This window comes from Enhydra lutris, unplaced genomic scaffold, assembly GCF_002288905.1.
Source record: "Enhydra lutris kenyoni isolate GAN:26980312 unplaced genomic scaffold, ASM228890v2 scaffoldscaffold66, whole genome shotgun sequence".
Classification (NCBI taxonomy): domain Eukaryota; kingdom Metazoa; phylum Chordata; class Mammalia; order Carnivora; family Mustelidae; genus Enhydra; species Enhydra lutris.
The window spans coordinates 6,541,142-6,562,804 of NW_019154150.1; the positions used below are offsets into that span (position 1 = coordinate 6,541,142).

General features: G+C 39.3%; 1 protein-coding gene across 1 annotated transcript in view; it reads right to left on the minus strand.

The window, feature by feature from the left end:
* The window catches only part of LOC111159170 (F-box and leucine rich repeat protein 2), a 151,304-nt gene that overhangs the window by 48,308 nt on the left and 81,333 nt on the right, over positions 1 to 21,663 (minus strand). The window contains exons 3-5 of the mRNA XM_022521606.1: positions 20,165 to 20,219; positions 19,589 to 19,663; positions 13,567 to 13,661 (exon numbers count right to left, since the gene is read on the minus strand). Coding sequence (XP_022377314.1) covers positions 13,567 to 13,661; positions 19,589 to 19,663; positions 20,165 to 20,219 — 225 coding nt within the window. The remainder of the gene's footprint in view (positions 1 to 13,566; positions 13,662 to 19,588; positions 19,664 to 20,164; positions 20,220 to 21,663) is intronic.

Genomic DNA, 21,663 nt, shown 5'->3' on the forward strand with positions numbered 1-21,663 from the left:
TTTTTCATTTCTTAAGGAATCTCCACAGTTTTCCAAAGTGGCTGTACCAACTTGCATTCCCACCAACAGTAAAAGAGGGTTCCCCTTTCTCCACATCCTCTCCGACACACGTTGTTTTCTGTCTTGTTAATTTTGGCCATTCTAACTGGTGTAAGGTGGTATCTCAATGTGGTTTTGATTTGAATCTCCCTGATGGCTAGTGATGAACATTTTTTCATGTGTCTGTTAGCCATTTGTATGTCTTCATTGGAGAAGTGTCTGTTCATGTCTTCTGGATATCAGCCCTTTGTCTGTATTGTCATTTACGAATATCTTCTCCCATTCTATGGGTTGCCTCTTTGTTTTTTTGACTGTTTCCTTTGCTGTGCAGAAGCTTTTGATCTTGATGAAGTCCCAAAAGTTCATTTTCACTTTTGTTTCCTTTGCCTTTGGAGACATATCTTGAAAGAAGTTGCTGTGACTGATATCGAACAGGTTACTGCCTATGTTCTCCTCTAGGATTCTGATGGATTCCTGCCTCACGTTGAGGTCTTTTATCCATTTTGAGTTTATCTTTGTGTATGGTGTAAGAGAATGGTCGAGTTTCATTCTTCTACACATAGCTGTCCAATTTTTCCAGCACCATTTATTGAAGAGACTGTCTTTTTTCCACTGTATATTTTTTCCTGCTTTGTCAAAGATTATTTGACCATAGAGTTGAGGGTCCATATCTGGGCTCTCTACTCTGTTCCACTGGTCTATGTGTCTGTTTTAATGCCAGTACCATGCTGTCTTGGTGATCACAGCTTTGTAGTAAAGCTTGAAATCAGGCAACGTGGTGCCCCCAGTTTTTTCTTTTTCAACATTTCCTTAGCAATTCAGGGTCACTTCTGATTCCATACAAATTTTAGGGTTGTTTGCTCCAGCTCTTTGAAAAATGCTGGTGGAATTTTGATCAGAATGGCACTGAAAGTATAGATTGCTCTAGGCAGTATAGACATTTTAACAATAAATTAATTATTAATTAAAATATAGACATTTTAACTATGCCCATTTCTTGATTGGATTATTTGTTCTTTGTGTGTTGAGTTTGGTAAGTTCTTTATAGATTTTTTGGATACTAGTCCTTTATCTGATATGTCGTTTGCAAATATCTTCTCCCATTCTGTCAGTTGTCTTTTGGTTTTATTGACTGTTTCCTTTGCTGTGCAAAAGCTTTTGATCTTGATGAAGTCCCAATAGTTCTTTTTTGCCCTTGCTTCCCTTGCCTTTGGCGATGTTTCTAGGAAGAAATTGCCATGGCTGAGGTCGAAGAGGTTGCTGCCTGTGTACTCCTCAAGGATTTTGATGGACTCCTTTCTCACATTGAGGTCCTTTGTCCATTTTGAGTCTATTTTCGTGTGCGGTGTAAGGAAATGGTCCAGTTTCATTTTTCTGCATGCAGCTGTCCAATTTTCCCAATGCCATTTGTTGAAGAGACTGTCTTTTTTCCATTGGACATTCTTTTCTGCTTTAATGAAGATTAGTTGACCATAGAGTTGAGGGTCTATTTCTGGGCTTTCTACTGTGTTCCACTGATTTATGTGTCTGTTTTTGTGCTAGTACCATACTGTCTTAATGATGACAGCTTTGTAATAGAGCTTGAAGTCTGGAATTGTGATGCCTCCAACTTTGGCTTTCTTTTTCAACATTCCTCTGGCTATTTGGGGTCTTTTTTGGTTCCATATAAATTTTAGGATTATTTGTTCCATTTCTTTGAAAAAAAAATTGATGGTATTTTGATAGGGATTGCATTAAATACGCACATTGTTTTAGGTAGCATAGACATTTTCACAATATTTGTTCTTCTAATCCATGAGCATGGGATGATTTTCCATTTCTTTGTGGCTTCCTCAATTTCATGAGTACTTTACAGTTTTCTGAGACCAGATTCTTTGCCTCTTTGGTTAGGTTTATTCCTAGGTATCTTATGGTTTTTGGGTGCAAATGTAAATGGGATTGACTCCTTAATTTCTCTTTGTTCTGTCTTGTTGTTGGTGTATAGAAATGCAACTGGTTTCTGTGCATTGATTTTATATCTTGACGGTTTACTGAATCCCCGTACAAGTTCTAGCAGATTTGGAGTGGAGTCTTTTGGGTTTTCCACATAAAGTATCATATCATCTGCAAAGAGTGAGAGTTTGACTTCTTTGTTAACTTGGATGCCTTTAGTTTCTTCTTGTTGTCTGACTGCAGAGGCTAGGACTTCTAGTACTACGTTGCATAGCAGTGGTGATAGTGGATAGCCCTGCCATGTTCCTGACCTTAGGGGAATTGAGAATTATATTCACTGTGGGTTTTTCATAGATGGCTTTTATGATATTGAGTGATATGTGTACCCTCTAACCTTACATTTTGAAGTTTTGATCAAGAAAGGATGCTGTACTTTGTCAAATGCTTTTTCAGCATTTATTGAGAGTATCATATCCTTTATTAATGTATTTTCTCACATGGATTGATTTGCTGATGTTGAACCAAACTTGAAGCCCTGGAATGAATCCCACTTGGTCGTGGTGAATAATCTTTTTAATGTACTGCTGGATCCCTTAGCTAGTAGTTTGGTGAGCATTTCTGAATCTGTGTTCATCAAGGATACTGGTCTGTAATTCTTTTTTTTATGGGGTCTTTGGTTTGGGGATCAAGGTAATGCTGGCCTCATAAAATGAATTTGGAAGTTTTCCTTCCATTTCTATTTTTTGCAACAGTTTCAGGAGAATAGGTATTAATTCTTCTTTAAATGTTTGGTAGAATTCCCTTGGAAAGCCGTCTGGCAAAGGGCTCTTGTTTTTTGGGAGATCTTTGATGACTGCTTCAATCTCCTTACTGGCTATGGATCTGTTCAGGTTTTCTATTTCTTCCTGGTTCAGTTTTGGTAGTTTGTATGTCTCTAGGAATGCCTCCATATCTTCCAGATTGTCCAATTTGCCGGCATATAGTTGCTCATAATATGTTCTTATAATTGTATTTCTTTGGTGTTGGTTGTGATCTCTCCTCTTTCATTCATGATTTCATTAATTTGGGTCCTTTCTCTTTTCTTTTTGATAAGTCTGGCCAGGAGTTTGTCAATCTTATTAATTCTTTCAAAGAAGAAGCTCCTAGTTTTGTTGATTTGTTCTACCGGTTTTTTGGTTTCTATTTCATTGATTTCTGCTCTGATCTTTATTATTTCTCTTCTCCTGCGGGGGTTTAGGCTTTCTTTGGTGTTCTTCAGCTCCTATAGGTGTAGGGTTAGGTTGTGTACTTGAGACCTTTCTTATTTCTTGAGAAAGGCTTGCATCACTATATACTTTCCTCTCAGGACTTCTTTTGCTGTGTCCCAGAGATTTTGAACAGTTGTGTTTTCATTACCATTTGTTTCCATGACTTTTTTCAATTCTTCTTTAATTTCCTGGTTGACCCATTCATTCTTTAGTAGGATGCTCTTTAGCCTCCATGTATTTGCATTCCTTCCAACTTTCCTCTTGTGATTGAGTTCTAGCTTCAGAGCATTGTGTTCTGAAAATATACAGGGGATGATCCCAGTCTTTTGGTACCAGATGAGACCTGATTTGTGACCCAGGATCTGATCTATTCTGGAGAATGTTCCATGTGCACTAGAGAAGAATGTGTATTCTGTTGCTTTGGGATGGAATGTTCTGAATACATCTATGATCTCCATCTGGTCCAGTGTGTCATTTAAGGCCTTTATTTCCTTGTTGATCTTTTTCTTGGATGATCTGTTCATTTTAGTGAGGTGGGTGTTAAAGTCCCCTACTATTATTATATTATTGTTGATGTGTTTCTTTGATTTTTCCTATTAATTGGTTTATATAGTTGGTTGCTCCCATGTTAGGGGTATAGATATTTAAAATTGTTAGATCTTCTTGTTGGACAGACCCTTTGAGTATGTTATAGTGAACTACCTCATCTCTTATTACAGTCTTTGGTTTAAAATCTAATTGATCTAAGGACTGCCACCCCAGCTTTCTTTTGATGTCCTTTAGCTAGGTGAATTGTTTTCCACCCCCTCACTTTAAATCTGGAGGTGTCTTTGGGTCTAAAATGAGTTTCTTGTAGACAGAATATTGATGGGTTTTGTTTTTTTATCCATTCTGATACCGTGTGCCTTTTGATTGGGGCATTTAGCCCATTTACATTCAGGGTAACTATTGAACGATATGAATTTAGTGCCGTTGTATTGCTTGTATGGTGGTTGTTACTGTACATTGTCTCTGTTCCTTTCCAGTCTACAACTTTAAGGCTCTCTCTTTGCTTAGAGGACCCCTTTCAGTATTTCCTGTAGGGCTGTTTTGGTGTTTATAAATTCTTTTTGTTTTTGTTTGTCCTGGAGACTTTTTATCTTTCCTATTTTCAATGATAGCCTATCTCGATATAGTATTCTTGGCTGCATGTTTTTCTCATTTAGTGCTCTGAATATATCATGCCAGTTCTTTCTGGCCTGCCAGGTCTCTGTGGATAAGTCTGCTGCCAATCTAAAATATTTTTACCATTGTATATTAGACTTCTTGTCCCGGGCTGTTTTCAGGATTTTCTCTTTGTCACTAAGCTTGTAAGTTTCACTATTAGATGATGGAGTGTGGACCTATTTTTATCGATTTTAAGGGGGATCTCTGTGCCTCCTGGATTTTGATGCTTGGTCCCTTTGCCATATTAGGGAAATTCTCTACAATAATTTGCTCCAATATACCTTCTGCCCCCCCCTTCTTCTTCTTCTGGGATCCCAATTATTCTAATATGTTTTTGTCTTATGGTATCACTTATCTCTTGAATTCTCCCTTCATAGTCCAGTAGTTGTTTGTCTCTCTTCTACTCAGCTTCTTTATTCTCAATCATTTGGTCTTCTATATCACTAATTCTCTCTTCTGTCTCATTTATCCCACCAGTAAGAGCCTCCATTTTTTGTTGCACCTCATTAATAGCTTTTTTAATTTCAGCTTGGTAGACTTTAGTTCTTTTATTTCTCCAGATAGGGTTTCTCTAATATCTTCCATGCCTTTTTGGAACCCAGCTGGCACCTTGAGAATCGTCATTCTGAACTCTAGATCTGACGTATTACCAATATCTACATTGATTAGGTCCCTAGCCTTCGGTACCGCCTCTTGTTCTTTTATTGTGGTGAGTTTTTCCACCTTGTCATTTTATCCAGATAAGAATATATGAACGAGAGAATAAAATACTAAAAGAGTGGCAAAGACCCCAGAAAAATGTACCCTAAGCAAATCAGAAGAGACCCCAAATCGGTGTGTGGGGGGGAACATGGGGGAAAAAATACAAACATATATATATATATATATTAGACTGATGAATAGAACATAGCTACCCACTAGATCACTAGATTTTGGGTGTAATTTTGGTCTCTTAGAAGAAACTACCTTCCAAAAATTTAAAGAAGAAAAACATATATACAAAAACAAGGGTAAACATGACGAAGGAATGGAATATGACTATAAAGATGAAAATTTTAAAAAATTCTAAAAAAGGAATTGATAAATTGGTTGGAAAAAGAAAAAGAAAGTGGAGAGAATTTGCTCAGGCTGGAGACTAGAACAAAGCCCTGTGCTAGATTTAGGGTATATTTTGATCTATTAGGAGACATTATAGGGACGCCTGGGTGGCTCAGTTGGTTAAGCGGTTGCCTTCGGCTCAGGTCATGATCCCAGCGTCCTGGGATCGAGTCCCACATAGGGCTCCTTGTTCTGTGGGGAGCCTGCCCGCCACTCTGTCTGCCTGTGCTCGCTCTCTCTCTGACAAATAAATAAAATAAAATCTTTAAAAAAAAAAAAAAAGAAGAAGACATTATATCCCAAATTTTTTTAGAAGAAAAAACCCTATATGTATACAAAATTTAAAGTTAGGTACAATGAAGGAATTAAATATGACTCTAATAATGAGGATTTTAAAAGATTCTTTTTTAAGAAAGGTATTGTTAAGATAAACTAGTTTAAAAACGTTGAAAGAGGAAAAGTTTAAAAAATTAGAAGAAGGGCGCCTGGGTGGCTCAGTGGGTTAAGCCGCTGCCTTCAGCTCAGGTCATGATCTCAGGGTTCTGGGATCGAGTCCCGCATCGGGCTCTCTGCTCAGCAGGGAGCCTGCTTCCCTCTCTCTCTCTCTCTGCCTGCCTCTCTGTCTACTTGTGATCTCTCTCTGTCAAATAAATAAAATCTTAAAAAAAAAAAAATTTTTTTTAAATTAGAAGAAAAAAATTAAAAATTAATTAAATTAATAAATTAATTAAAAATTAATTTTGCAAGACTAAAGAATCATGGGGAGAAAGCCATGAATCCATGCTTTGGAATTCTGCTGTTCTCCTTGGTCAGTGAGCTTGGTCTTGGCAGGATTTCTTGCTGATCTTCTGGGGGGAGGGGCCTGTTGTAGTGATTCTCAATTGTCTTTGCCTGAGGCGGAATTGTACCACACTTGCCAGGGTCTTGGCTAAGTAATCTGCTCAGTTTCACTCTCGGGAGGTTTTGTTCCCTGAATGCTTTCTGTAGAGTTCTGGAGGACTGGAATGAAAATGGCGGCCTCCCAATCTCCAGCCCAGAGGAGCCAAGAGGTCAGGCCCCACTCCTCAGTGTGCCCTCAGAGAAAGCGCTCAATCACTCCTGTCTCCCTGGTCTCCAGGAGTGCTCTGAGCTCACTGGGCCTGTGACCGAACATTTCTGTCTCTGGCACACAGCCCCGTTTGGAGTCTCCAAAACCAGCAAATCCTGCCGCTCTGCTCTTCTGGCAGAGGAAGGTGGGTCTCCCTGGATCTGCCACTTGTGGGGTCCCTGCTCAAAGAGGGGCAACTGTGCTGCGGATCAGTTTAAGGTAACCCCAAGCTGACAGCCCACTCCTCGGCTCTATCTCTGTAGTCAGCTTCCCCACTCTGAAACCTGAGAGCTCTGCTACACTCAGACATCCCCAATCCTTCTGTGACCCCACAGGACCTGAGACCACAGTGTCCCTGTGAAGGGACCCCCTGCTTAACCTCTGGAGCGATGTCCCTCAGTGGAGCAGACTTCTAAAAGTTCAGATTTTGTGCTCTGTTGCTCCACTGGTTGCCAGGAGCCGGCCCCTCCCCCCCCGCATTCTATCTTCCTGTCGCTTTGGATTCACTTCTCCGCACATCCTACCTTTCAGAAAGTGGTCAATTTTCTGTTTCTAGAATTGCTGCTCTCCTTCTCTCTCTCTCTTTTTTTTTTAAGATTTTATTTATTTATTTGACAGACAGAGATCACAAGGAGGCAGAGAGGCAGACAGAGAGAGAGAGGTGGAGGCAGGCTCCCTGAGGAGCAGAAAGCCCGATGCGGGGCTCGATCCCAGGACCCAGGGATCATGACCTGAGCCAAATGCAGAGGCTTAACCCACTGAACCACCCAGGCACCCTTTCTCCTTCTCTTTGATCTCCTGTTGGGTTTGTAGATGTTCGGAATGGTTTGATAACTATCTAGCTGAACTCCTTCCACCTGATGTCATCTCAGTCTGCTATTTCTCTGCCATCTTGACTCTCCCCCTTCCTCAATTTCTTTCATGAGTATTTTATAGTTTTCTGCGTCCAAATTCCTTGCCTCTTTGGTTAGGTTTATTCCTAGGTATCTTATGGTTTTTGGGTGCAAATGTAAATGGGATTGACTCCTTAATTTCTTTCTTCTGTCTTGTTGTTGGTGTATAGAAATGCAACTGGTTTCTGTGCATTGATTTTATATCTTGACGGTTTACTGAATCCCCGTACAAGTTCTAGCAGATTTGGAGTGGAGTCTTTTGGGTTTTCCACATAAAGTATCATATCATCTGCAAAGAGTGAGAGTTTGACTTCTTTGTTAACTTGGATGCCTTTAGTTTCTTCTTGTTGTCTGACTGCAGAGGCTAGGACTTCTAGTACTACGTTGCATAGCAGTGGTGATAGTGGATAGCCCTGCCATGTTCCTGACCTTAGGGGAATTGAGAATTATATTCACTGTGGGTTTTTCATAGATGGCTTTTATGATATTGAGTGATATGTGTACCCTCTAACCTTACATTTTGAAGTTTTGATCAAGAAAGGATGCTGTACTTTGTCAAATGCTTTTTCAGCATTTATTGAGAGTATCATATCCTTTATTAATGTATTTTCTCACATGGATTGATTTGCCGATGTTGAACCAAACTTGAAGCCCTGGAATGAATCCCACTTGGTCGTGGTGAATAATCTTTTTAATGTACTGTTGGATCCCTTAGCTAGTAGTTTGGTGAGCATTTTTGCATCTGTGTTTATCAGGGATATTGGTATGTAATTCTCCTTTTTGATGCGGTCTTTGTCTGATTTTGGGATCAAGGTAATGCTGGCCTCATGAAATGAATTTGGAAGTTTTCCTTCCATTTCTGTTTTTTTACAACAGTTTCAGGAGAATAAGTATTAATTCTTCTTTGATGTTTGGTAGAATTCCCCTGGGAAGCTGTCTGGCCCTTGTCTCTTTTTTTGGGGAGATTTTTTTTTTAAAGATTTTATTTATTTATTTGACAGAGAGACAGATCACAAGTAGGCAGCGAGGCAGGCAGAGAGAGAGAGGGAAGCAGGCTCCCTGCTGAGCAGAGAGCCCGATGCGGGGCTCGATCCCAGGATCCTGGGATCATGACCTGAGCCGAAGGCAGAGGCTTTATCCCACTGAGCCACCCAGGCGCCCCTTTTTGGGAGATTTTTAATGTCTGCTTCAATCTCCTTACTGGTTATGGGTCTGTTCAGGTTTTCTATTTCTTCCTGGTTCAGTTTTGATAGTTTGTATGTCTCTAGAAATGCCTCCATTTCTTCCAGATTGTCCAATTTGCTGGTGTATAGTTGCTCATAATATGTTCTTACAATTGTTTGTATTTCTTTGGTGTTAGTTGTGATCTCTCCTCTTTCATTCATGATGTCATTAATTTGGGTCCTTTCTCTTTTCTTTTTGTTAAGTCTGGCTAGGGGTTTATCAATCTCATTAATTCTTTCAAAGAACAAGCTCCTAATTTTGCTGATCTTTCTGTTCCTATTTCATTGATTTCTGCTCTAATTTGTATTATTTCTCTTCTCCTGCTGGGTTTCAGCTTTATTTGCTGTTCTTTCTCCAATTTCTTTAGGTGTAGACTTACGTTTTGTATTTGAGCCCTTTCTTCTTTCTTTCTTTTTTTTTTTTTTATTAACATATACTGTGTTATTTGCCCCAGGGCTACAGGTCTGTGAATCATCAGGCTTACACATTTCAAAGCACTCACCATGGCCTATACCCTCCCCAATGTCCATAACCCAGCCACCATATCCCTACTCCCCTACCCACCAGCAAGCCTCAGTTTGTTTTGCAACACTAAGAGTCTTTTATGGTTTGTATCCCTCCTGATCCTTTGTTTCATTTATTCTCTCCCAACTGCCCTGAATCCCCTCTTTCTTGTTTCTTGAGAAAGGCTTGTATCACTATATACTTTCTTCTCATGGCCGCCTTTGCTGTGTCCCAAGAATTTTTGACAGTTGTGTTTTCATTTTCATTTGTTTTCCATGAACTTTTAAAAAATTCTTCATTCATTTTCTAGTTGACCCATTCATTCTTTTATAGGATGCTCTTTAGCTTCCGTGTATTTGCATTCTTTCCAACTTTCCTCTTGTGACTGAATTCTAGTTTCAAAGCACTATGGTCTGAAAATATGCAGGGAATCTTCCCAATCTATTGGTACTGGGTTAGACCTGATTTGTGACCCAGGATGTGATCTACTCTGGAGAATGTTCCTTGTGTACTAGAGAAGAATGTGTATTCTGTTGCTTTGATGGAATGTTCTAAATATATTTGTGATGCCCATCTAGTCCAGTGTGTCATTTAAAGCCTTTATTTCCTTGTTGATCTTTTGCTTAAATGACCTGCCCATTTCAGTGAGGGGGCTGTATTACTGTCAAAGTGTTTCTTTGATTTTGTCATTAATTGTCTTACATAATTGGCTGCTCCCATGTTAGTGGCATAGATATTTAAAATTGTTAGATCTTGTTGGACAGACTCTTTAAGTATGATATAGTGTCCTTCCTTATTTCTTATCATAGTCTTTGGTTTAAAACCTAATTTGTCTGATATAAGGATTGCCACCCCAGCTTTCTTTTGATGTCCTTTAGCATGGTAAATTGCTTTCCACCCCCTCACGTTAATTCTAGAGGTGTCTCTGAGTCTAAAATGAGTTTCTTGTACACAGAATATTGATTTTTTTTTAATCCATTCTGATACCCTGTGTCTTTTGATTGGGGCATTTATCCCATTTACATTCAGGGTAACTAATGAAAGATATGAATTTAGTGCCTTTGTATTGCCTATAAGACGACTGTTATTGTATATTGTCTCTGTTCCTTTCTGGTCTATGTTACTTTCAGGCTTTCTCTTTGTTTAGATGTCCCCTTTCAACATTTCCTGTAGGGCTCGTTTGGTGTTTACAAATTCTTTTAGTTTTTGTTTGTCCTGGAAGCTTTTTATCTCTCCTTCTATTTTCAATGACAGTCTAGCTAAATATAATATTCTTGGCTGCATATTTTTCTCATCTAGTGTCCTGAATATATCATGTCAGTCCTTTCTGGCCTACCAGGTCTCTGTGGTTAGGTTTGCTGCCAATCTAATATGTCTCCACTGTAGGTTACAGACTTCTTGTCTAGAGCTGCTTTCAGAATTTTCTTTCTCTGAGGCTTGTAAGTTTTAGTATTAGATGATGGGCTGTTGACTTATTTTTATTGATTTTGAGGTGGATTCTCTGTGCCTCCTGGATTTTGATAACTGTTTCTTTCCCCATATTAGGGACGTTCTCCAATATAATTTGGTCTGATATACCTTCTGCCCCTCTCTCTTTCTTCTTCTTCTGGGATCCCAATTATCCTAATATTGTTTCATCTTATCGTATCACTTATCTCTCAAATTCTCCGCTTGTGATCCAGTAATTATTTCTCTTTTCCTTGGCTTCTTTATTCTCCATCATTTGGTCTTCTATATCACTAATTCTTTCTTCTGTATCATTTATCCCAGCTGTTAGAGCCTCCATTTTTTTTTTTTTTTTGCACCTCATTAATAGCCTGATTTCAACTTGGTTAGATTTTAGTTCATTTCTCCAGAAAGGGATTTTTTAGTATCTACTATGGCTTTTTCAAGCCCAGCTCTTATCTTTAAAATCATCATACTGAACTCTAGTTCCAACATCTTACTAATGTCTATATTGATTATGTCCCTGGAAGTTGGTACTTCCTCTTGCTCTTTTTTTGAGGTGAGTTTTTCTGTTTTGTCATTTCGTCCAGAGAATAATAGAAGAATGAGAAAACAAAATGCTAATAGGGTAACAACAACCTCAGAAAGATATACACTAAAGAAATCAGAAGAGACCCAAAACCAGGGAGAAAAGAAAGGAAAACAAAAATATGATCAGGCTGGTGAACAGAACAGAGTCACACCCTAGATTTTGTGTGTATTTTGGTCTGTTAGAAGAAACTGCCTCTCAAAATGTTAAGGACAAACATATATACAAAAATAAGGGTAAATACGATGAAGGGATGGAATATGATTTATAAGGTGAAAATTAAAGATTTCAAAAGAGGAATCAAGTTCGTTGAAAAAAAATTTAGAAAAAAAAGAGAATGTGATCAGGCGGGAGACTAGAACCAAGTCATTCACTAGATTTAGAGTATATTTTGGTCTGTTATTTGAGACTGTATACCACAAATTTAAAGAAGGAAAAATGTATATATAAAAAGAAATAAGGTTAAACACAATAAAGGGATAGAATATGATTGTAAAAATGAAAATTAAAAAAGGTTTTTAAAGAGGAATTGATAAGATATTGGTTAAAATAGAAAAGAAGAAAAATTTTAAAAAATAGAAAAAGAAAAAATAAAGAAAATTTTAAAAATTTACTTTGAAAGACTAGAGAATCATGGGGGAAAAGCCATGAATTCTATGTGCTGTATTCACCTAGTGCTGGAGTTTTGTAATTCTCATTTATCAGTAAACTTAGCCTTGGCCAGATGTTCTTGCTGATCTTCTTTGGGAGGGGCCTTTTACAGTGATTCTCAAATGTCTTTGCCTAAGGTGGAATTGTACAGCCTTTGCCAGGGGCCAGGCTACGCAATCTTCTTGGGTGTGCTCTCGGTAAGTTTTGTTCCCTGAATGCTTTCCGTATAGCTTTGGAGGACAAGAATGAAGATGGCGGCCTCCCAGTCTCCGACCCAGTGGAGCCGAGAGCTCAGGGCCCCACTCCTCAGTGCGCCCTCAGAGAAAAGCAGTCAATCACTTCTGTCTCGCTGGTCTCTGGCCGCACTATGTGCTCACCTGGCCTATAACCAAGCATTTCTATCTCTGGCCCAAGGCCTCATTTGGAGTCTCCAAACCCAGCAGATTCCCGCAGTGCACTCTCGTGCTGTTCCTCCCAGGGGAAGGTGAGTCTCCCTAGATCTGCTGCTTGTGGGGTCCCTGCTTGAAGAGTAGTGTCTCAACTGTGAAGTGGATCATGGTTTATGGCAACCCTGAGCTGAGAAAGCCTCTCCCTGGCTCCATCTCTGCAGCCAGCTTCTCTGCTCTGATACCTGGGAGCTCTGCCGCGCCCAGGGACCCCCAGTCTTTCTGTGACTCCGAGGAACCTGAGACCACACTGTCTCAGTGAGGACTCCACCCCCCCCACCTAGCTACTGGGGCGACAACCCTGCATGGAGCAGACTTCTAAAAGTTCTGATTTTCTGCTCTGCTGCTCTCTCATTTCCCAAGAGCCAGTCCCCCCGCCCCCCGCAGTCTATCTTCTTGTATATCACCTTAGATTGACCTCTCCTCACGTCCTACCTTCTGTAAAGTGGTCGCTTTTCTGTCCATAGAATTGCTGCTCTTCTTCTCTTCTATCTCCTGTTGAGTTTGTAGGTGTTCAGAATGGTTTGATAACTATCTAGCTGAATTCCTGGGACCTGATGTAATTTAGGTCTTCTACTCCTTTGCCATCTTACTCCCCCCACCCCCAAGAACATAAAGGTTTTAATTATGTCTTGTCTCCAGAAAAGCACACGTCTTTAACAGTGGATTAATAACAGTTCCAATAACTAATGGCTATCCAGGAAGAGGTGGGCAACCATTTGTTTGGATAGGATACAATTGGATAATTACATCCTATCACAAGTAAGCAAAATCCAGGTGTGCTAAAGGAGTTTTTGGAAGGATTATTTTCAGTAGTATAATATACAAAAAGACAGTCACTCTTGTGAGAATGAAACTAGAAGATCAGCAAATGAAGAAAAGCACAGCAGAGTCAACTATTATGTTATTACACATCAGGCACTCTATATATGTTGCTTTATGTGATATCCATGACACTTTCATGCAGCACCTACAGGCGCCTTCACTTTGTAGAAGAGATTGGACACTCAGAGAGGTGAAATAATTTGTCCTAGAGTCATATTCCTGACCCAGGCCTGCTGACTCCCAAGTCATGGTTCTTTTAGTTCTCTATGCAAATTATCATAGAAAGAATTTACCAGAAGAAGAGCACATAATATTTTTGCTGACAACAAGGCAGCTACAAACTGCCATGATAGAGTGAGTCACTGTGGATTCAACTTACTTCAGGGAGGAATCCCCAACACCAATGCAGCCTCGCAAGCTGAGCTTCCTCAGGAATCCACCGCATCGCTTGGAGATATTTTCCACCACTCGACCCTGGAATCAAAAAAGTCAGAACAAGATATCATTTTTCATGCTGCTTATCTAACAGCATGATAACCTGAAATTTAGAAATGGAATATATTTTTTCCAGGTGTAATGAAGCCATTTTGGAGCATTCCTCCAACACTCCACTGTTCCTAAAGGAGCTGCAAGCATTGAAAAATGTTTTCAATTAAAGCATTAAGTATTAAAAAAAAAAAAACTTAGTGCACTGTATTTTGGCAGCTTTAACCCTGGACCTAGGCCTCCCCTACTCAGGGCTCAGAGCTACTGCACCAGTTGCAAGGTTTTTTGAGGTCAGCTGTAGGAACACTGGCTGCTAAGCAGCAATCTAAAACAACATTGCTCAAAAAAAAAAAAAAAAATTCTATTTTAGCTAAACATTACCACTCTAAAAGTTTGCAAATGTATTATAAAAGTTCCCCCTCATCCTCCTTAGCAATCAGCTATAAACACATTTACTTTGAAATAGGAAACTTGGCTGGATACTGGCAGATACATTAAAAGAAAAAAATGAACACTGATAAAGCACTTTCACTTTTTCGGGCACGATTTTAACACTTCCTTGTACTTATTATGGCTCAGTTACTATTCCCAACAACTTCATGGTCTACTACTCCACAATGGAGACAATGAAGAGTATGTCTGGAATACAAATCTTTCAGGTCATCTCTTGTAACATTACCATGCACTGTGATTCAAGTCAATGTAAAACTACAAATCAATCCAGGCAGGACTACCAATGGTCCATATACTTCAGGATTGATGGTTTGGGTTACTCTACCAGGTAGAGAACCATGACCAGCTGAGGTGCTTGCTGCAAAGGGAACACAGAATGGGAAGTAGAAGAAGACAGTTGAAAATATCAACTACCATCATGCAACCAATTACAGAAATGAAAACTCTGTCATGAATGCTTCTCCTTATTTTGTTATGAGTATGTGTGTATGTAAAGCCAAGACATTTGTTTTCTTTCCTCTTCTCTTCCCTTATGTAAAATAAGATGTACTGATATCATATCAAGTATTTAAGTATCATTAATTCTATATCATACTATTTAAGATACAGGATATGAAGAAGAGTGAACATCACTCAAGGACATTCTCTCTTCTTTTGAGGAAGGAGTTAGTGTGTTTCTGGTTGTACACTGGATACTTGTACCACATTAGGTTGAATTTGGACCTTGTTATCTTCTTTATTTGGAGATTAAGTATGGCTTAAGGAGATACATATGGGTGCCAAGTTGACAAGGGGTGAACGTTTGATAATTAATCTGATGCATCAACTTGACTGGACCACAGAATGTGCAAACATTTGGCCCAACAGTATTCTGTATGAGTCTGTGAGGGTATTTCTGGATAAGATTACCACTTGAATCAGTAGAGAGAGAAAAGTCGCAGTGGGTGGGCCTCATCCAATCAACTGAAGACCTGAATAGAATAAAAAAGGCTGAGTAAGAGGGAACTCGCTATGCGTGACTGCTTAAGCTAAGACAGTGGTCCTTTATGGCCTTTGGACTGGGACTGAAAAACATCAGTTCTTCTTAAGTCTGGAACCTGTCAGCTTTCAGACTGGAATCTACCCCATGGGCTCTGCTGGTTGACAGGTCATACTGGAGTTCCATATCAGCTCTCTTGGGTCTCCAGCTTCCCGACTGCAGATCTTAGGACTTCTCAGCCTCCATAATCACATGATCCAATTCCTCAATATAAATTTCTGTATTTATATACATACAGACCCTATTAATTTTTTCTCTGGAAAATCCTGACAATTAACAGAATGGATTCAAACCTTCATTTAGCAAATAAAGAAATTAAATGGTCAAATTGCCAAGGTTACACTTTAGTGAGTAGTAGAGTTAGAGTTCTAACAAGTTAGAGTTACTTGATTCTAAAGGCTGCACAACTACTCCTTCACAAGGGAGGAAATACTGAAAGAGGACCATTTGGGTCTTTAAAAAAAAGCTATTATCCTCACTTTATAACATGGCAATCTTGACACTGAACTGTAAGCACTAAGCATTCACTAGGACACATCAAACCACAGGATCACGGAGCAAGGCTCACACATATTATCTGGCTAACATCTTAAGATGAAAATCTACACTCTGATATTGTTAGCAGCTTTATTTATGCTTTCTTGAGTATTCCCTAAGTTAATAAATCATTGTCACTGGAGGTGGGGAAGCTTATAACTTGGAAATCTAAGATAAACATTCAAGTAAAAAATAAAACAGCGAAAACCCTTCCATACCAACATCTACAAATGTGGTACACAACATATTTTTCTCCATTTCAAGTTGGTTTCGTTTATATAAGCTTTCTATTCTTCCTTTCTTTGGAGTAAAAGTTTTGGTACTCAGATTAAAAAAAAATTACATTCAGAATTTTCTGCTCTACTGTTTACAACGAAGAAAAAATGAGCACATAGTTTCCAAATGCAAAATTCAAGTCAATGACTGTGTATTATCCATTTAGATAGTATGTTGAATGATGATGATAGTATGATAATATAGATTTTGGAATGAACAGCTTTAGAGAAAAATAAGGCCTAAATGGAGAGACCTTTGGAGTTATAACTTTTAGATTAGCATGCTACTTGGTTATTTCTTATTTTTGGCCTGGTGGAATCTTTTTTTTTTTTTTTTAAGATTTTATTTATTGTCAGAGAGAGAGAAAAAGAGAGAGAGAGAGATCACAAGTAGGCCGAGAGGCAGGCAGAGGCAGAGGGAGAAGCAGGTTCCCTGCCGAGCAAGGAGCCCGATGTAGGACTCGATCCCAGGACGCTGGGATCATGACCTGAGCTGAAGGCAGCCGCTTAACCAACTGAGTCACCCAGGCGTCCCTGGTGGAATCTTTATTAACCATAAAGACACTGACAAAAAATGTCCAACTTTTAAAGACATGGAAAATACCTAAACATCAGGGTAACAATACTGAATCAGGAAAGGAGTGATGCTCAAGGAAAGGCACAATGTACACTTGTCATCTGGATGCTTTATTCTACCTTTTCTCTGAAACACAACGGTCACATAACCCATTGTGTTCACGGTACCTACTGTTTCCTCCTAACTGACTGAACTACCCAGGAATCCCCCTACTGTTTCCTCTTACTAGATGAATGACCTTGGGTAAGTTACTCAAACTTTTTGTGCCTCAGTTTCTTCAATATGGCGTTTTTGAGAAAATTAAATGGATATTTGTAAGCTACTTAAATAGTGCCAGGCACATAGTAAATAGTATATTAATCCTGAACCTTGGTACCTTCTCTTTCTCTCAACATACCCATAAATCATCATTTTCATCCCAAAGAAATAATTTTAGGTGATCAATTTATCCATGGAATGCTTCCTGGGGTGAGTATCCAATGGGTCCTATTTAAAGAACACAGGGGACTCCGACACTTGGTTCATAATCCAGTCTGGATTCAAGTTGTTAGCCCCGAAAGGGGAACTAAATAATATTAGGCTAGACTAATACTAATATGGTGCTATCTATTTTAAGTTTTCACATGTAGGGGCACCTGGGTGGCTCAGTTGGTTAAGCATCTGATTACTGCTCAGGTCATGAAACTGGCTGGGGTCCTGGCATCAAGTCCTACATCAGGCTCCGAATCTGCTTCTCCCTCTGCCCTTCACCCTGCTCATGCTCTCTTTCTCTCTCTTGTTCTCACTCTCTCTGTCAAATAAATAAATAAAATTTTAAAAAGAAGTTTTTATATGTAATTCTTTATATAACTGGTTACCCATAAACTAGTCTTTCCTTTAGTGGAAGTACTCGTAAGTCTTTCTACAATGTATTTATATAGCTATGATCAGCCGTAAGCTAAAATTCTGAAATCAAATAATATACAAGGTAGTGCTATTTACTTGAAATATAGTTTTTAAAATCTGAATTTAAAAGTTTTAAATATGCCTTTCAAAAAGTTGTATAGTTCGGGAAAATCATCAAAGAAAACTGAGGGGACAATAAGAGCCACAAAAATAATAATTTACAAGAATCTTAAAAAACAATGACTTTCCTTTGGTGAGCAGAAATGACCACAATTTTTGGAACTTAATGTGCTTCTCAGCATCACTAAGTAAACACAATGAACAAAGATCTAGAGATTATCAGTTTGAAGAAGAATCGCAGGTCAGCATGTTTGGGTGGGGCACTGTGGAATCACTGCTATTAAGCCTGGAAAGAGCATTACAGAACTCCTAATCCAGGGACCACAGTCCAAAACAGCAACTGATCACTTATGTATTCAGGCTGGGTGTGAAGCCCTGAGGTCCCTGACCCTTCCCAATTCAAAACACCACAACAAGAGAGGAAACCCACAGTGGGAAACTCTGTGCTCAGCCCCACTTGCTGCAGGTGCTCTGCTCCACTGGTTTGATATGGGATCAGACACTCTCCAGCTAGTAACCTAGAGAAAAAGGGGAAGGGCCTCCACAACTGATCGTTAGCTCTTCTCAGGTAACACGAGGTTAAATAACTCAGAGGAAATTGTTTGGGCTCATCTCACTGTTAGGCATGATTATTTCCTTATCCATTAAAAAAAGACACAAAACATACACTTTGGTAGAAACACTTGATGAAAATGCTATATGAGGAACTGGATTAAAATACAACTCCATTGCTGTGAAGTGTGTAAACCTGGCGATTCACAGACCTGTACCCCTGGGGATAAAAATATATGTTTATAAAAAATAAAATTAAAAAAAAAATACAACTCCATGACTACAACTGAATTGGCTAAACTAGAAATGAATAAGGTTCTCTCAATGTTGGGCAGATAAACTTCAGAATCTGCACACCCTTAACATAGTAGTCTAGATAATTATTTTTTTTTTAATTTATTTATTTGTCAGAGAGAGAGAGAGCACAAGCAGGCAGAGTGGCAGGCAGAGGCAGAGAGAGAAGCAGGCTTCCCACAGAGCAGGGAGCCCGGTGTGGGTCTCGATCCCAGGACCCTGGATCATGACCTGAGCCAAAGGCAGGAGGCTTAATGGACTGAGCCACCCAGGCGTCCCAGTCTAGATAAATATTGTGTGCAATGAAGATTACTTTCCTCTTTCTTTTTCATTATAAGTTTATATTTAATCTAAAAGTTGTTTTAAAATAAACTTTTCTCATTTGGTCAGGCTTACCACTCTTACATGGGGATATTCACATATTTCCAGATAAATACATGAAAATCCTAGAATTATAAAGGCTTTGAGGATTTTTTTTTTGCCTCTTTATTTTATAGACAATAAAACTGAAGAACTGAGAGATTATATGGCTTAAGTGGCTGAGCTGCAGTGATATCTCAGGTCTCCATCTTCACTCCTCGACCCATTCTTCTGCCATTTCTCCATTCTTGATGCTGAATTAGAATTCTCAGTGGATCTTTCAGATCAATAAATATTTGTCAGGAGTCTGCTAAGATTAAATCACTGAACTGGGTGTTAATGATGCAGGTTCGGGGCTTTAAAAAGCTAAGTGGCAATACCAAGGCTATAGACATGAACAAGGAGGGAAAGTAGTTTGTTACTGATACAGAGCCAAAGCAAAATACACGCAGAATTTTGGTCTTGATGTACATAGATACCTTCTAGGTTTTTTTCCTTCTCTCCTACACCCTGATATCTTAATATTAAATCTAGGGGTGCCTGCGTGGCTCAGTGGGTTAAGCCTCTGCTTCAGCTCGGGTCATGATCTCAGGGTCCTGGGATCGAGCCCCGCATCGGGCTCTCTGCTCAGTGGGGAGCCTGCTTCCCCCTCTCTCTCTGCCTGCCTTTCTGCCTACTTGTGATCTTTCTCTCTGTGTCAAATAAATAAATAAAATATTTAAAAAAAATTAAATCTAAATGCAGCAAAAGAAGAAGGCAGGAAAGAGTGACCAGTTTACTTATCTTTTTAAAAAGTTTGTTGTCTAAAAGGAAGCTAACTTACCTCTACATCTGTTTGAAAGTTAAAAAGGTCTATTCTTTGCCAGTTGCTTCCATCCAGGGCTAGGATGTTCCAGGCCTAGGGGGCGGGAGGCAGAGGAGGAGAGATGGGAGTGAAAGAGATACACTGAGACTGTTAATGGAAGTCCTGATTCAACCTCTGTATTTCCAAACTTTTATTCTTGATATACATTAAGTGGACAATCAAATATGGAATTATGATAACACCATGTTATATTAAATGTAAAAGATGACATTTAAAGTTAACTGCTTGGGACACCTGGGTGGCTCAGTTGGTTAAGCATCCAACTCTTGATTTTGGCTCAGGTCATGAGCTTGGGGTCGTGGGACTGAGCCCCGCATTGGCTCTGCGCTAGATCTGGAGGCTACTTAAGAGTCTCACTCTCCCTCTCTCTCCCACTTCCACTGCCCCTCCCCGCACTAGCGCACAGACACGCATGTGCACTTTCTTAAAAACATTAAATTAAAAAAAGTTAACTGCTTGTTTGAACTAAAACTAAAACTCATTCTAATAAAACTCAGTATTTATTGATTGATAAAAATCTGGTTAATACTCTACCTTGGAAATCTGTGCACATCGGCACAAAGTTACTATATCCAAGAAGGAAAATATTCTAGGAAGAAAGGGGAAAAACAAAAAAATGAGATGGTATTAACATTTTAGGATATTTACAACTTGAAAGATAAAATCTAATGCACCAACCTGATAAGTTTTTTTCAAGATTCCTCAATTTGAAATACACAAGCTCACTATAATTCTGCAACACTACTGTGAAATAGCAAATGTTCACATGTTCCAAAGCTGTTTTAGACTCACTACACAAATCCTCTTAAAAAAGAACCTGTTAAACTTTTATGTCACTTGTTCTATGACATGGACGTGGGACAGTAGATCATAATTTATTCTATTAAAAAACCAACTCTCTAATCTCCTAGACACTAAGCCTGGGGAGAGCTAAATCCTTCTAATTCTAATGTCCCTAGCACACGGTACAAACTCCTCTTCTGTTAACAGATGTACCAAAGAGGTTCAGATGTCTGAGCCTCAAATAACACAGCCAAGAAAGACTCAATGATAAAACCCATTTGGCTTTGATGTATTTGTTCACAGAGCAGAAAGATGGAGTCCATTCATTGGCAAGTTCTATAGTGACCAGTTTTTGCTGAGCAAAAGCCAAGAACCACAGAAGGGGAAAGATGAGGAAAAGAAAAATCAGAGAAGTAAACAAAAACCTAGTAGTGCCCCTAGAGGGAGCAGTAGCTGTCAGTATGGCAGGGGGCTGAGTGAAGTCCCAACACGGGCGGTGGAGAGGAGTTGCTGACGATAGCACTGCGGCAAATACCTGCGTGTGTCTCAGCCCTGTGCGGTAACAGCTGCAAACAAAGAGCAGCTTTTCTGAGAGAAGAGAGGTTTATGAGGATGAGGTCAGGGACAATAATAGGATCTCAATTCTCATAGTTCTGAGAGATAAATATGAGAGTTTGTGTCTCTGTGTAGAAGGGGGAAAAGGTAAGATGGCAAACAGCCACCTATAAAGTTCTTCAAAATTCTCCAAAGATGGGGCGCCTGGGTGGCTCAGTTGGTTAAGCAACTGCCTTCGGCTCAGGTCGTGATCCTGGAGTCCTGGGATCGAGTCCCACATCGGACTCCTTGCTCGGCGGGGAGTCTGCTTCTCCCACTGATCTCTCTCTCCTCTCATGCTCTCTCTCATTCTCTCTCACAAATAAATAAAATCATTAAAAAAATTAAAAAAAAAATTCTCCAAAGATAACAATCAATGGTCAGTTGAAAATCCATGGGCTCAGGAAACAATAGCAGATCCATAAAACCCCAGAGCATTGTACCCTACAATAATGCATACACAAGCATTACCACAGGGCTAGTGATGCTACAGGTACCATTCTATAATACAGGCTCCAATCACTTTCTACTGAAAAGTAAAGAATAGAAACATAAGGGCTATACTGACCTTAAAAGATGCAATGGAACTTTGTATATAGAAAAATGTTGGTGGCTAAAAATACGCACTAAAGTATATGCTAAACATGTTTCAGGGT